Source organism: Eschrichtius robustus, chromosome 11 (genome assembly GCF_028021215.1).
Source record: "Eschrichtius robustus isolate mEscRob2 chromosome 11, mEscRob2.pri, whole genome shotgun sequence".
NCBI classification, from domain to species: Eukaryota; Metazoa; Chordata; class Mammalia; order Artiodactyla; family Eschrichtiidae; genus Eschrichtius; species Eschrichtius robustus.
Genome location: NC_090834.1, coordinates 71848881 through 71863438, shown reverse-complemented (window position 1 = coordinate 71863438; position 14558 = coordinate 71848881). Strand labels below are relative to the sequence as shown.

The 14558-nt window shown below is 39.8% G+C and overlaps 1 protein-coding gene across 1 annotated transcript in view; it reads left to right on the top strand.

Moving 5' to 3' along the window:
- Window positions 1-14558, top strand: part of RRAS2 (RAS related 2) — a 70517-nt gene that overhangs the window by 40627 nt on the left and 15332 nt on the right. The window contains exon 2 of the mRNA XM_068556190.1: window positions 13874-13961. Within this exon, the coding sequence (XP_068412291.1) occupies window positions 13874-13961 (88 nt within the window). The remainder of the gene's footprint in view (window positions 1-13873; window positions 13962-14558) is intronic.

The following is a 14558-nucleotide window of genomic DNA, read 5'->3' as shown; positions in this document are numbered from 1 at the left end:
TATCTTTCCAGAGATATTTTATGTATATAAAGCAAATATTTAAACTGTGTGTGTTTATTTAATGATGTGTCATGTGGATTACTGCATATTAGCACATGAAGTCATTCTTCTACTTCTTTTTTATTGGCTGCACATGAAGTCATTCTTCTTCTTAATTTTTTTTTTATTGGCTGCATTCATATTGAATGAATGTTTCATAATTTAACCAATTACTGAAGAACATTTTAAGTCCTTCCAGTTTTTTAAAATTAAGAACAATTCAGTAATGAATGACATTGCACAGGTCATTTCTTTCATGCACAGGTGTATCAGTAGAATAAATTTCTAGAAGTAAAATTGCTAGATCAAAGAGTATATGTTTTTGTATTTTTTTATATTGCCATACTTAGACCTTTATTTATTTATTTTTTAAATATATTCTTTCAATCTGTGGCTTGCCTTTATTTATTTATGGCCGTGCTGCTAGGCATGTGGGATCTTAGTTCCCCTACCAGGGGTCGAACCCATGCCCCCTGCAGTGGAAGGAAGTGCAGAGTCTTAACCACTGGACCGCCAGGGAAGTCCCATTAGACCTTTATTTTTTCATTCATTCATTCATTCATTTATTTTTGGCTGCGTTGGGTCTTTGTTGCTACGCGTGGGCTTTCTCTAGTTGTAGTGAGCGGGGGCTACTCTTCATTGCGATGTGCGGGCTTCTCATTGCGGTGGCTTCTCTTGTTGTGGAGCACGGGCTCTAGGCACGTGGGCTTCAGTAATTGTGGCACATGGGCTCAGTAGTTGTGGTGCACGGGCTTAGTTGCTCCGTGGCATGTGGGATCTTCCCGGACAAGGGCTCGAACCCGTGTCCCCTGCATTGTCAGGCAGATTCTTAACCACTGCACCACCAGGGAAGTCCCTAGACCTTTATTCTTAATGTAGAAATGGAGTGTTTTCATTTTGAATAAAGCTGTTTTTAACTGTCTTTCCTATTTGGCAATAGCAGTTTACAGTTAAAAAAATAACTTATTTTAAGAGTAATAGGATTTCTTTTTTAAACTGATGCATGCTGATGCTTTGATGTTAATATGGCAGGTTAAAGAAAATGTAATGGAAGCAGTATTGCTTTGGAGTCAGACCTGGATTTGGATCTCAGTTCCACCAACCTACTGACCTTGTGACGTTTGGCAGGTCACTTAACTGCTGAGTCTAAATGATCTTATCTGCAAAACGGGAATAATAACACCAGCCTTATAAAGTTGTTGTCTAGAACTACCGTCTTTCATTGATTCTAACTCACACATTTTTTCTCCTCTACATTTTAGTATCTCTGACATTAAGCTGCTTCATAATCAAAGATGTGCCATAGTTGTTTTGGCATTTTTTTCATTCTTGGCATATAAAATAATGATGGGCTTAGAATTGACGGCACCTTAGATTTGATGAAGTAGGGCGACTCCAAATACTCGCACAAGGGAACTGTGCTAGGGCATTTCATAGGCAGAGGAAGTTCAGTGTGATGGGGAAAGCTCGGGGTTGGGGTAGGTGTGGATGGGTGTTAGGGAGGTGGGTATGGCAATGGAAATTTTGTTCTAGGCAAACATCACAGCGGATCCACTACACAGTGGGAGGATAGTGCAAATGACTGATGGAACACAGGAGCAGGTATTACCCAGAAATGTGGGTATATGGAAGTTGGAATTATGGCAACTTGTTGGTGGGTAACAGGACTTTAGCTCATGGTTGAGATTTAGGAACTGTGTATTAATTTTTGGCAGGAAGATTTTATAAAATAATGGGACTGTTGGAGAAAATATTTGCAAGTTGTATATATGATAAAGGATTTGTATGAAGAATATATTAAGAACTCTTACACTCAACAATAAAATGACAACCCACTTTAAAAGCGGGCTAAGATTTGAATAGACATTTCTCCAAAGAGGATATACAAATGGCAAATAAGCATGTTTAAAAGATGCTCAACATTCCATTAGGGAAATGCCAATCAAAACTGCAAAGAAATAACTGCTTTATACTAGGATGGCTAGAATCAAAGAGACAGATGTTCAGTAACAAGTGTTGGTGGGGATATTGAGAAGTGAGAGCCCTTGAACACTGCTGATGGGAATGTAAAATGGAACAGCCACTTTGGGAAACAGTTTGGCTGTTCCTCAAAAAGTTAAACATAGAGTTACCATATGATCCAGCCATTCCACTACTAGTTATATATCCAAGAAAAACAAAAACATATGTTCACACAAAAGACTGTACATGAATGGTCATGGCAGTATTGTTCATAATAGCCAAAATGTGGAAGCAACCTGAATGTCCATTACCTGATGAATGGATAAATATAGTGTGGTATATATCCATATAATGGCATATCATAAAAAGGAATGAGAAATGAAGTACTGATACATGCTACAACTTGGATGAACATTGAAAACATTATGCTAAGTGGAAAAAGCCAGAGACAAAAGGTCACATGTTGTATGATTCCATTTATATGAAATGTCCCTAACAGGCAAGCCTATAGAGACAGAAAGTAGATTAGTCGTTTAGTGGCCATAGGAATGGGAGGGGATGGGGGAAATGGGAAGTTACTGCTAATGGGTATAGGATTCCTTTTTGGGGTGGTGAAAGTGTTCTGGAATTAGATAGTGATGGTGGCTGCATAACCTTGTAAGTTAATAAAAACTATTGAATAGTCTACTTTAAATGGGTGAATTTTATGGTATGTGAATTATATCCCAATAATGCTCTTAAAAGCAAACAAACAAAAATGTGGCCCTCGTTCTAGGAAGGGCCTGAGTTACTTAGCAGATTATTATAAGAAAAGAGTTCAGAGTAGAAGAAACCCAATTACAAGAGCTGGAACACATGTTGATTGGGAAAGTCTATTAAAAGGGAGGAGAAATGGTGATATTGGGGTTTGGGAGTAAAATAGAAGCAGTTATCAGCATTGTAGTATTGTGCCAAGGTCAGACGAGTAACAAAGCTAACAAAGCTGAGACTCTGAATGTGGATCTTGTAACAGTTGAAAATGTTTCTTGCCTAAAGCTGATACTGGTCCTCAGGTCTGTGTGGTGGGGCTGAGCCTGCAGAGAGGACCTAAGGGACTCCAGTGTGGGGAGGACCCTGGTATGGAAAGGAAGGATGCAGAGATGGGACCCAGGTTAAGCCTGGACAGTTTTGTGCCCCTAGAGGTTAGGGGCAGCCTCGTTCATCTAAAGTGTCCCACTGAGGGCAGCATAATGTTGTTTAGGCAGCCGTGGTCCACATGAGGTAGAGGTAAGAAAGGCTAACTTAACTAAGGTAATAGCTATGGGGATAGAAAAGATGGGGTGGGTGTGGAAACTCCCTAGGAGTGCAAGGTTCAGTCAAGGCAAGAACTGAAAGACACAAGACTTGTGCCTTGGTGTGAAAAAGGGAATGTCTGAGATTTACTCAGATTTCCCATGGGGATGGTGTGAGGTACCTATGATACACAGGCTTATATGGCCCTCTTTGTTTATCTATTACTCTTTCTGTGCCAATTATCATTGTGCTTTTAAAAAATTGTTAGTTCTTATGCTTAAAACTTCCTGTAGGCTTTATATGTTATCTGTATAAGACTACAGTAATGGGGATGAGAGCAAACAACTATTAAGTTCAAGGAAGTGAAATAAACTTTATCATGCTACATGATAGAGGCCACTGGCTTATTGTTGCTCAACGGTTTGTAAATATTATGCCAACATTAGACATTAACTAGACATGACTGTCTAGTTATGTAGGTAGCTCCTGAGTCAAGCTTGACTTACATGCAAATAGTTTGTATATATGAATCGTGGCTGTAGCTGTGGCAGCCCTTTCCCTCTTGTTGACAGTTTTGAAAATCACTCACTGGCATTGTGAATGGAAAATGTTGTGTGATCTTGTCTACCCCATAGGTTAGCTTTACAAGTTGTAGGGTGGTGGAGGGCAGGGAAAGTGGAAAGAGGGCAACCTTTCTCTTTTCTTCTCTCCTTTTAAAGCCTGTGGGTTTGGAAGGATGAAAGCTGTGAAGAATACAGGGAGCTGGCATCATGAAATGGCAGTTTACCCCCCCCCCCCCAGAATAATTTTCCCTTCACAGAGTCTGAAGCTTTTCTTTTTCTTTTTGAACCGGAGGTAAAAATGTTACTGAAGGTTCATTTTGGTTTAGAATTTTGCTTTTGAAAAAGAGCAAGCATTTGCAGGGCTGGGGTGAGCTGTCTCATGCTGCGGTGTGCTCTCATTTGGACCGGTAATTGTCTACCTGGTGCCTCTGGGTGAGAGCTAGGGTGAGAGTGTAGTAGTGGGGAGCTGGGGCAGAATGAGGAGGCTGGGTGTACAAGGGGTGCCCCAAGACAAGCTTTTCCTCCTTATAAGCGTAGCTTTGGCTGGCTCTGTACTCTGGGAAAGGAAACAAAACTCTTCCCATTTCTTCTTGGGCCAGATGACTCTGCTTCAGAGGTTAGACTCAGGGTTAATACTGGCTCAGGACCAAATTTCAACGGTAGTTTTTGTGGTCTGGCCTATGGACCTAAACACAGATTAGAACAGTTTTCCCCTGGGAAAATGAGCACCAAATAACTGACTTTAGAAACAAACTTTTGTAATAGAACCAGTTTGTAAGTTGACTTCGTACTGTACTTTTCTTAGTGCATACTAGACCCATTGATTTGCAAGCACTTACTTTGCTTGAGGTATGTATATTATCGCTGAGATTGCACAGAAGTCACATGAAAGGCACATGGTGGCTTTAGACAGTCTGAGACAGCAACATTGACTGAAGGCCTAAGTTTTGTTAAAAAGAAGCTAAAAGATTACAGGGTTTAGGGTAGCTTTTATTATTCTGCATTAGAGTTCTGGAGGATAAATTATGGAGATCTCTGTAATTATGCATGTTAGATTAAATGAAATACTCATTTCAATCAGGAAAAAAATATGTACTTGAGTGAAGGAATATCAAGCATATTGGAAACACTTGACATGAAAGTAAGGGAGGGTGTTGCAGGGAACAAAGGTTCTCTGTGACTTGACAGCTGCTGTTAAAAAGTGACACCAGGAAGTGCCCGACTCTGGCTCACAGCTGCCTGAAGTTGCTGTAGTCTTCTCTAGTGTTACCAGAGGAATTTGCACGGCTCCTGTTTTAGCAAACAGAGGCTCCTGATAGCTAACCAGGTCCTTATAGTGCTCTTGGAAATTAATTCCTAACTCCTCATTATGATCTTCATAATTACTGGGTTTTCCAGCAGACAATATTTTGAGGCTCTCACTATGTGCAGAGTACCTTGCTTAATGCCAAAGAAGTTCTGAAAGGCGTGAGGTAGGCCTTGGATTCATCAAATCTAGTTGGACATATATAACAGGATTTTAACTGGAACTCTAACCTATTTTAGTTTCTCTTGAAGCCCCAAAGGCTGGGAATAAAGCAGTAGTTGCCAAGTGACTCTCATATTTCAAGGACTTGCATAGAATAGAAGGTGGCCTTAAATTGCTATTGCACATTTAGCCCATGCTTTATCTCCAGGAAGTAAAAGTGTGGAGAGTTAAGGGTTCTGAGACAAGGATGTTTTTTGGAGAGAGCTGTCAGTGTGCTGTGTGTTCTTTGTCCTTTCCCGCCTCCACACTCAGCAGAGAGGAGAGGATGCTTCTCTTAAGCCCCCTTCATTGAAGCCTAATGATGGGGGAAGCTCTAATAGAATCATTCTGAGAACTTGACATGTATCCCCAGGTGTTTGGAGAGCATAAGGATTAGTATGTGAATCTGTGGATTGATAGCAGAGAGAAAGGAAGAGGGCTGTTTAGTTAGCAATATGCACTTTGAAAGACAGTAGGTTTCCCTGAGTTTCTGGATGAAACCAGCTTAAAAAGCCTTCTAAAAAGAGACACTGTGCATGGCTACCTAGAAGGTGCTGTGAATCGGGAGGTGCCCATGGGAACCCCAAGGATTGAGAGTTGGAAGTGTAAATGGCCAGGACTCACTCATGTCCTGGGAATTGCACGTGGAGGGTCTCACTGGTGTACTCTTCCAGGAAGCCTGTAGGCCCTCATGAGAAAGTTAGCATGGACATCAGATTTCATTGGTGTGGTCTTTTCAAGCCCCCTTACTTCTCCCCACTCCTTCAGCTCCAGCCCTTAAGGAGCCAGAGCAGAGGCAGCCTTGCTGGGGGTAGAAAAGATGCATAATGATATGGGGAAAGAGAGAAGATGACTGGTCTTAACTATCCCCACACCCCTGTCCAATCGCAGACGTCTCAGCTCTGTGTAGAAAGGGGAGAAAGAAACTTTAATTTAGATGAGTGTTGACTAATGCAATTAAGACGCTGTACTAGAAATCTTAATTATTATGTTTTTTCTTTTTTTTCAGTTTTTTAAAATTGAAGTATAGTTGATTTACAATGCTGTGCCAATCTCTGCTGTACAGCAAAGTGACTCAGTTATACACATACATACATTCTTTTTTAGTATTCTTTTCCACTATGGTTTATCACAGGATATTGAATATAGTTCCCTGTGCTATACATTAGAACCTTGTTGTTTATCCATTCTAAATGTAATAGTTTGCATCTACCAACCCCAAACTCCCAGTCCATCCCTCTCTTTACCCTCCTCCCCCCTCCCCCTTGGCAACCACAAGTCTGATCTCTGTGTCTATGAGTCTGTTTCTGTTTTGTAGATAGGTTCCTTTGTGCCATATTTTAGCTTACACATATAATTGATATCACATGGTATTTGTCTTTCTCTTTCTTGCTTCACTTAGTATGATAATCTCCAGTTGTATCCATGTTGCTGCAAATGGCATTATTTCATTCTTTTTTTATGGCTGAGTAGTATTCCATTGTATATATGTACCACATCTTTTTTATCCATTCATTTGTCGATGGACATTTAGGTTTGTTTCTATGTTTATTTGCATTTGTTATTTGTAGACTTTTTAATGATGGCCATTCTGACCTGTGTGAGGTGGTACCTCATTGTGGTTTTGATTTGCATTTCTCTAATAATTAGTGACATTGAGCATCTTTTCATGTGCCTACTAGCCATCTGTATAGACATCTTAATTATTGAAATCACAATGTTCTGGGGGTTGAAAGTAATTGAACAACTATTTATAATTGAAGAATGATTGGAAAAAATTAGGAGATTTGCCTTAGATTTCATTCAGGTGCAAGGAAGAACTTGCACACAGAAGAGCTTTGAAGGAACGTTTTATGCTTATAACCTGTTGAGTTTATTAGCTCAGTGTTTCATTTATATCTTCATATATACACATACATGAAAAGATGAGCAATTATAAAGGAAATTGTAAGTACCAATTACATGGTATACATAAAGCTTGATATACGTATTTTCCAAATCACAACATTTAATGATAAGGTAGACTATCTGAAGTTGGGAAAACCCAGACTATCATCACCTTAAGGGTAAGAGGAATTCAGAGCATACCGAGATCATTTTCTGGTTGGAGTACTGGAGGCCTTGCAAAGAAAGTAAGATGTGGTTTGGGCTTCATTAGCTATAACTTAAGGCTTACTGTGTATCATAGGCTGTGCTGTAAAAATACTCCACATACATTATTTTTACTTTTTACAACAATCCGGCAAGGTTAGTATTATTTCCATCTTACAGACAAGGAAACTGAGGTTCAGGCAGATTAAATGAGGTGCTCCAGTTTCCCGCATCTGGTAAAGGTGGTAGAGTTGTATCCTGGTCGGTGACTCACACCTCAGGCTCTTCCCACTTCACTCTGCTGCCTCCCTGGCGGCTGCACACCAAGATCCAGTGGTGGAATGGGCCGGGATAAGCAGGAAGAGGAGTGGTGCACACACAGCATCACTGGTGATCGCAGCTGTTCAGTCCCTCGGGGCAGCTCTGTGAGCAGCCCTAACCCTTCACCATCCCCCTTCCTTGTGCCCGCTTTCTGCCTTCTGGGTTTCCTTTTCCATTATCCTTCAGTGCCACATCTGAAGTGGACACTGGAATATGCCCTCCTTAAATTAGCCCTGTTCTCACTCTTTTCTGTTGAGAAAATGGGCTTTAGAGATGTTAATCAAACTAAGAGGAAGTAGAATGGCATCTGTGTTTGAATTTCAGTTCTCTCAAACTCCGTAGCCCATACGTTTTCTTCTCATCCTGCTGCTTCTAGTGAAGACTTTATAAATGCATGTATTAATAGAAAGCAAGCCCTCCTAAAACCTCATGTTTGGGTTTATTTTATCATAATTTAAAAAACAATACAGGTTTTGTGGCTAGAAATAATAATAGGAAAATACTGACTTAAAGTGGAGAGGAGCCAGAGAACCACAGAATTTTGTGTCTAGAATGTTTCATGACCTGGGTTCTGTGTGTCGCTTGGGGGAAAAGGGAGAGGTGAGCAGGATCTCAAGAAAGGTAAGAAAGGAACATGAAGTCTTGGTTTTCCTTGTTCCTTATTTTTCATGGTACTTTTACTCCTTATTTACAGGCCGATAAAGGAATGAAAGATTTGAAATTTTATGAATTATATTAAATAGCAGGAATTCTGAAACATTCATGAGGATAAGAGCTGAACTTAAATTGTAGTTCTTCTCCTTATTAGCTGTGTGACCTGGAAGAGGTAACATAATTCTGTGCCTCATTTAAAATAAAAATCTGTTAAGAGGGAAATATATATCTAAAGGATCATTGTGAAAATTAATTGGGAAAATTTTATATGTATCAGTTATAAACTGCTTGCCACATAACAAATGCTCTATAAATGATGACTCCTGTTACTGTGATGGAGAATATTTCATTTGTTTAAAATGGGAGCAGTGGAAGCAGGAATGGAGGGTGCGTATGAGTGTGCTTTAACTCCAGAGAGTCAGGGTGAGTAGAGCAGAAGGAACATTGGCCAAAAGCCTGGAAACTTTGCTTTTAGTGCTGGATCTGCCGGTGATTTGCTCTTTAAACATTAGGCAAGTCACTCTACTTCTGACAAAAATCTCTGTCCTCATGGATCTTATATTCTAGTCGGGTTGGGGGAAGCATGGACGATCAAAGTGAAAATGTAAAACATAAAGAGAACTGCAAAATAGTCTGGCCAAGAAAAAAAATTCAACTTTCTAGGTGAGTTAGTTGGTCTTGAGTAGAGTGAGGTGAAAGCTCAGGACTAAAAACGATCCAGTTTATTCTTCCCTTGATTTGACCCTTCCTGTAGTATTTAATGTGCTACCACCAGATTTAAATTTTTTAAAATAATATATGCAAAAGTAGAGAGAATAGTATAATATACACTCGTATACACATTACCCAGATTCAGTAGTTGTCAAGGTTTTCCCATACTGTTTAACCAGTTTCCTTCCTCTGCTCTCTCCCTTTCCCCTCTTCTTTCCTATGTGTTTAGAGGACTCCTAAGAATCGTGCTGTGTTCAGAAATGCCCTGTCATTTGTTTACAGCTCCCCAGTGGCACCTTAGGTCTAACCTCCTGTCCTTTTTATATGCGAGGGTGGTGGACTTTAACCAGTGAGCTGGATTTACTGAGTTTCCCAGAATCTCCAGTAAATTACCCAACCCAAAGTGTAGACCAGGCACCGCTCTGTGGCAGTGCTTGGGAACTACACTTTCACCAGCAGCTCGGTGTCTGGAGAGAGTGACTTGTCACTCCTGCCCACTAAATGCAGAAGTTGCCTCAGCTTATTCTCTTTCCTCTCTGGGCTCCTCCTTATCTTCCTTAAGGCAACTTCTTTGAATGGGAAGAGAACGAAGTGGCAATTCTCTTAAGCCAAGCAGAGCTCCTGTTGTGCAACCTAGTGGCATATATGCAGGAATAACATTCCCAGCTATCACTATTCTGTTACTGAGAGCTTTGGACAACCCTACTCAGACCAGAGTTTATCAGGGAAAGTCTCCCTGTCTGAATGGGACAGCTTCCCTAATCTTAAACTTTTCTCCATAAATCCTAACAACCTTAAAGAGACTTAGGTCCACGTTTGCCCTTCTTACTACCTGGAAGGCATCCCACTCATTGAAAGGAGGCATTCCATTTCTTTCTGGCTGAGATTCTTCTCCATGCATCCTTTCCTGTGTTTTCAGGAAAGCACATTACTTTCTCCACCCCCGACCCTCATTACCCCTTTCAATGGACTGAACTCTTGTCCACTGTGCTTTCCTGCCCTTGCCTGAGCCTCTACTGTCTTCCACAATGCAGTGCTGTGTTTTGGGGTTTTTTTTTCTTGCTTTCTGCTACAAAATATCCTTTCTGGGCTGTGGTTGGTAGCTTTTTTCAATTTCAGGAGAGAGACTGTTTTCAGGCAAATTGCTGGGGCTCTATGTTTATAAGTGAATTGTACACATAGTTCCTATGTATGACTGCAGTATTAACTGCTTAAATTTTGTTGCCTTCTGAACAAGCATGTTAGTCGCATTTCATGCTGTTTCTGTTCTTTGGCCAATACGATTAATACTCCCCATTCCCCTTGCCCCCAGTCACAGCACAATTGCTAGATGTGTAAAAAACAGTGGGTTCTGTGAAAGTAAGGACCTTGTCCTTGGGATGCCCCATAAATAATTGTTGAACAAATGCATGAAACCAAGAGCAAGAGCAATCAGCAGAAGGGTTTCAGGTCGTGAAAAATAACACTTTGAATGGTGAGCAGCACACATCAAACTGGAGGGCTTTGTGAACTGTGTAAAGAAAGGGCTGAATCCTATAAGCAGTGGGGAACCATTCATGCATTTTATAGAGGTATAATTTGTATATGTACAAAAAAGTGCACACATCTTAAATGTGCTGCTTGATGAGTTTTTACATATGTATATACTTGTGTAATTACTGCTCAGACCCAAAAAATATTTCCAGAACTCCAGATGGGGAGCTTTTATCTTGATACACAACATTTTGGATACCAAGTTTGGTCTGTGGTATAACTAGGATTGGAATTACAACAGCTGTTCCTGATATTAGCACATCTTTTTACTTGAATAAAAATGTTAGTTCATACCATTTTATTACATGACAAAAACAGTACACTGACTAACATTTATTAATCATCAGCATGTCTTGGCGCTTTATATTCATTACTTCATTTTATCTGTTCCATGGGGTTTTGTTACTATCCTGTTTTACAGATGCTGAAGGTTAAAGAGGTAAAGTAACTTACCTTAGGTTCCACAGCTAGAGGGTAGCAGAGTTAGAATTAAATCCAGGACTGCCCATCATCAGAGACTGATTTCTTGTTGGTGATCTGCTGCCTCAAATATCTGGGGCCCAGGTTTAAGTAACAAAAATGTTATGTCTTTGTGGTAGGAGGTAATGGTTATCTTTCTTAGCTGCACACGATGGTTGCTGTTTTTAGGCACATTATAACCTGTGGCTTATTAGAATTGTGAGAGGGAAAGGGATCTTCGATTCTGTGACAGTCAGGCCTCAGAGTAATGTTCCTTAAGATGGATCTTTATGAGGGAGGATGATGCTCTCAGTGAGGATGGCTCTTTAAAATCGGTATGTAGCAAGGTCTCTACAAATTTTGAAAATAGGACACAACACAGATGAAATGTAGACCTAAATATCCAGAAATTCCAACAATTAATTTGTCTTAAAAATTAATGAGTGGAGGGCTTCCCTGGTGGCGCAGTGGTTGAGAATCTGCCTGCCAATGCAGGGGGCACACGGGTTCGAGCCCTGGTCTGGGAAGATCCCACATGCCGCGGAGCAACTGGGCCCGTGAGCCACAACTGCTGAGCCTGCGCGTCTGGAGCCTGTGCTCCGCAGCGGGAGAGGCCGTGACGGTGAGAGGCCCGCGCACCGCGATGAAGAGTGGCCCCCGCTTGCCGCAACTAGAGAGGGCCCTCGCACGGAAACGGAGACCCAACACAGCCATAAATAAATAAATAAATAAATTAAAAAAAAAAAAAAAAGAGTATCTACACATTTAAAAGTTAACATTTAAAAAAAAAATTAATGAGTGGAATAAATGCATGCCAGTGTTAGTGAAGTGGCAAAATTCTTATAACATTAAGATTGTATTTCAAGAGCTAAGACATCCAAAGAAAATATGAAACTTCCACAGTCACAGAAAGGAAAAACAGTTTATTTTAATTGCCCTCTAAGTTGCTTAAACCAACAATCCTCTATATGTGTTATTTTTTTAAATTTGGTATCACAATGCAAAAAAACCCATCACATTGAAAGAGTTCTAGCTATTATACGTGACTTGGACATTTGAAAAAATATATTTAATATTTGTCCATTGTGTTCTCAGACAAAGTGGGAGGGACATTTTGGCACATTTAGGCATAACTTGGGAGTTGTCAATGAAACTTAGGTTTTACAAGATGAAAGCATGGCAAGAAGTGTCAGATTACTATGGAGAAACATGTTTCAGGAAACTAATCTTAAGATATAAATAGCATGCTTTATCCAGCTTGCTTGGTGAAAGACTGCTGTTTTGTGTTGTTTAGAGTAGTGGATTCAAAGAATATTGTTATTGCCAGTTGTATTTACTTTTTGAAGAGGTTGGGTGCCAGAAAGTCAGTTCAGGATTGTTTTGATGTCTGTGTATTTTTGAATGGGGATGGGGTGGTGATGGAGATGGCTTTCTACTCAAAGCTGCTCCTGTTGGTAAATGTTTTTGTTTTCAATAGACGTTGTTTAATAAATCATGCATTTAAATGAAGCCATCAAAAAGGAAATAGGATTATGGATGCCGAATTCTGTAATTAAAGTTAATCCAAAAATATAAATAAAAAATAGAAAGTGTCATTCACAAATAAAATAAATATGTAGAGTCATGGTAGCAAGCAGATCAGTCTCCCTCCCGCCGCCAAACCAGGAGTTTCTTTGCTGCCCTGTTCAGAGTGCCTACTTCTGAGTAGCTTTCTGGTGTTTGCACAGCTCACCATGCAGGGGTTGTCACTTAAGAATGATGTGTCTCTGGAGCCAGCAGGTCCAGCTTCCAGGAGCCCTTGCCTGAAGAATGACTGAACACCTTTGGCGCCTGTCCCTAGCATTAAGCTGCCTTCTTCCAGGTCATCCCTCAGATTTTGTAATGAGCTAGTGGCAAAATAGGCTGTGAGGAAGTCAGTCAAGAGGGACAGAGCGAAGGAGATACTCAGAACTGATGTCAGTATCCTAGTTAGTGCCCTTCTGTATGAAGGGGGAAATAAGTTGTCTTTCAGATTCTTGTTTCTGTTTTTTTTCTAAAACCTTTAAAAAAAGATTGTGAAATGTAACATACAAACATTAAGTGGTTCGCTAAGACTCTTCCCTTCTTACTCTGCTACCTTAACTGTCCTCCTTCTGGTGATGATATCATAAGATAATAGTTGGGTGGCTTTGCTAACAGAAGAAGAAATAGAAGTTAAGATGAAAAACTAACAAAAATATTAGTGAAAGAATAAGTTTGAGATCCACAAAGATGAAAAAAAATCCTGAAATCATTTCCTTAGGATAATACACAAGGCAGCTGAAAGGGAACTCTAAGACAAGGTGTGCGAAAAGTGGAGAAAAGAAGATGAGGCATTGAATCAGGCAGACTTCGTGTTATCCTGTTTGTTTCAAACTACTTTGTTCTAAGGACTGATGCCTGCCATCGGGTTGCAGATAGACCTGAATTATAGCTTACTGTGTTTTTCTAGTTTTTCTGGAATTTGAGATCTAGAGTCTTAGGTGTATATAAGTTAATTATGAAAAGAAAAACTGCAGTAGATCTTTTACAGTCTTCTTGCATATTTCAGATGAAAATTCAGAGATATTTAGTACCCTTTCTCTACTTGAAACCTGCTCTGAATAGACTTCATTTAATGGGGAATTAACATAGTAGGATAAACCTTAATACAATGAAAATATTTTGATTAATTCTGGATAAAGTTACATTGGTACTTGGGCAAGTAAACATAACTTTTAAAATAAGGTTCTTTTTCTTACAGTCCTATTTTGTAACGGATTATGATCCAACCATCGAGGATTCCTACACAAAGCAGTGCGTGATAGATGACCGGGCAGCCCGGCTAGATAGTAAGTAATCTTCCTTTATTTGATGGTTCACGTAACATATTTTTAAAAGTAAGCTTTGATGTTTTGCTAGGTTAAATACTACAATTGAAATGTTAGATGATCTTGAATATAAGCCCATCTCTTTCATTAGTTTTGGTTGATGAATCTGCATATTAGGCAATTTAAATATTCCTCAGTAAATGTTATGTAAAACAGTAATTGGATTGAGCTTGTTCTGGTGAAATTGGTCACGTCACTGTAACTTGCTGAAGTTGTGTTTGTTGGGACATTTGGAAAAAACATGAGGTTTCGGCTCTTCCTACCTTTTGATGAAGGCTGAAATGGGTGAAGTAAATATAGAAAAGCTTCAATATTTGCTAACTTGCTTAGAGTTTATAGCACAGAGGCCTTAGCAAACAGTGTTTTGTGCTTGGCTAAACTTTCCACCCCTCCACAAAAGAAAGCCCTGTTCTTTTAACTTTTATGATTCTTTTATTCACAGAGATCAAGAAATACATTAGCATCTGTACATTCAGTATGGTATTTGGGGGGTGGGGTGGACCAGCATTTCTTTCTTGAATTTACAGGTATCTTTTTCAGTTCTTTTCATGGAGGAGG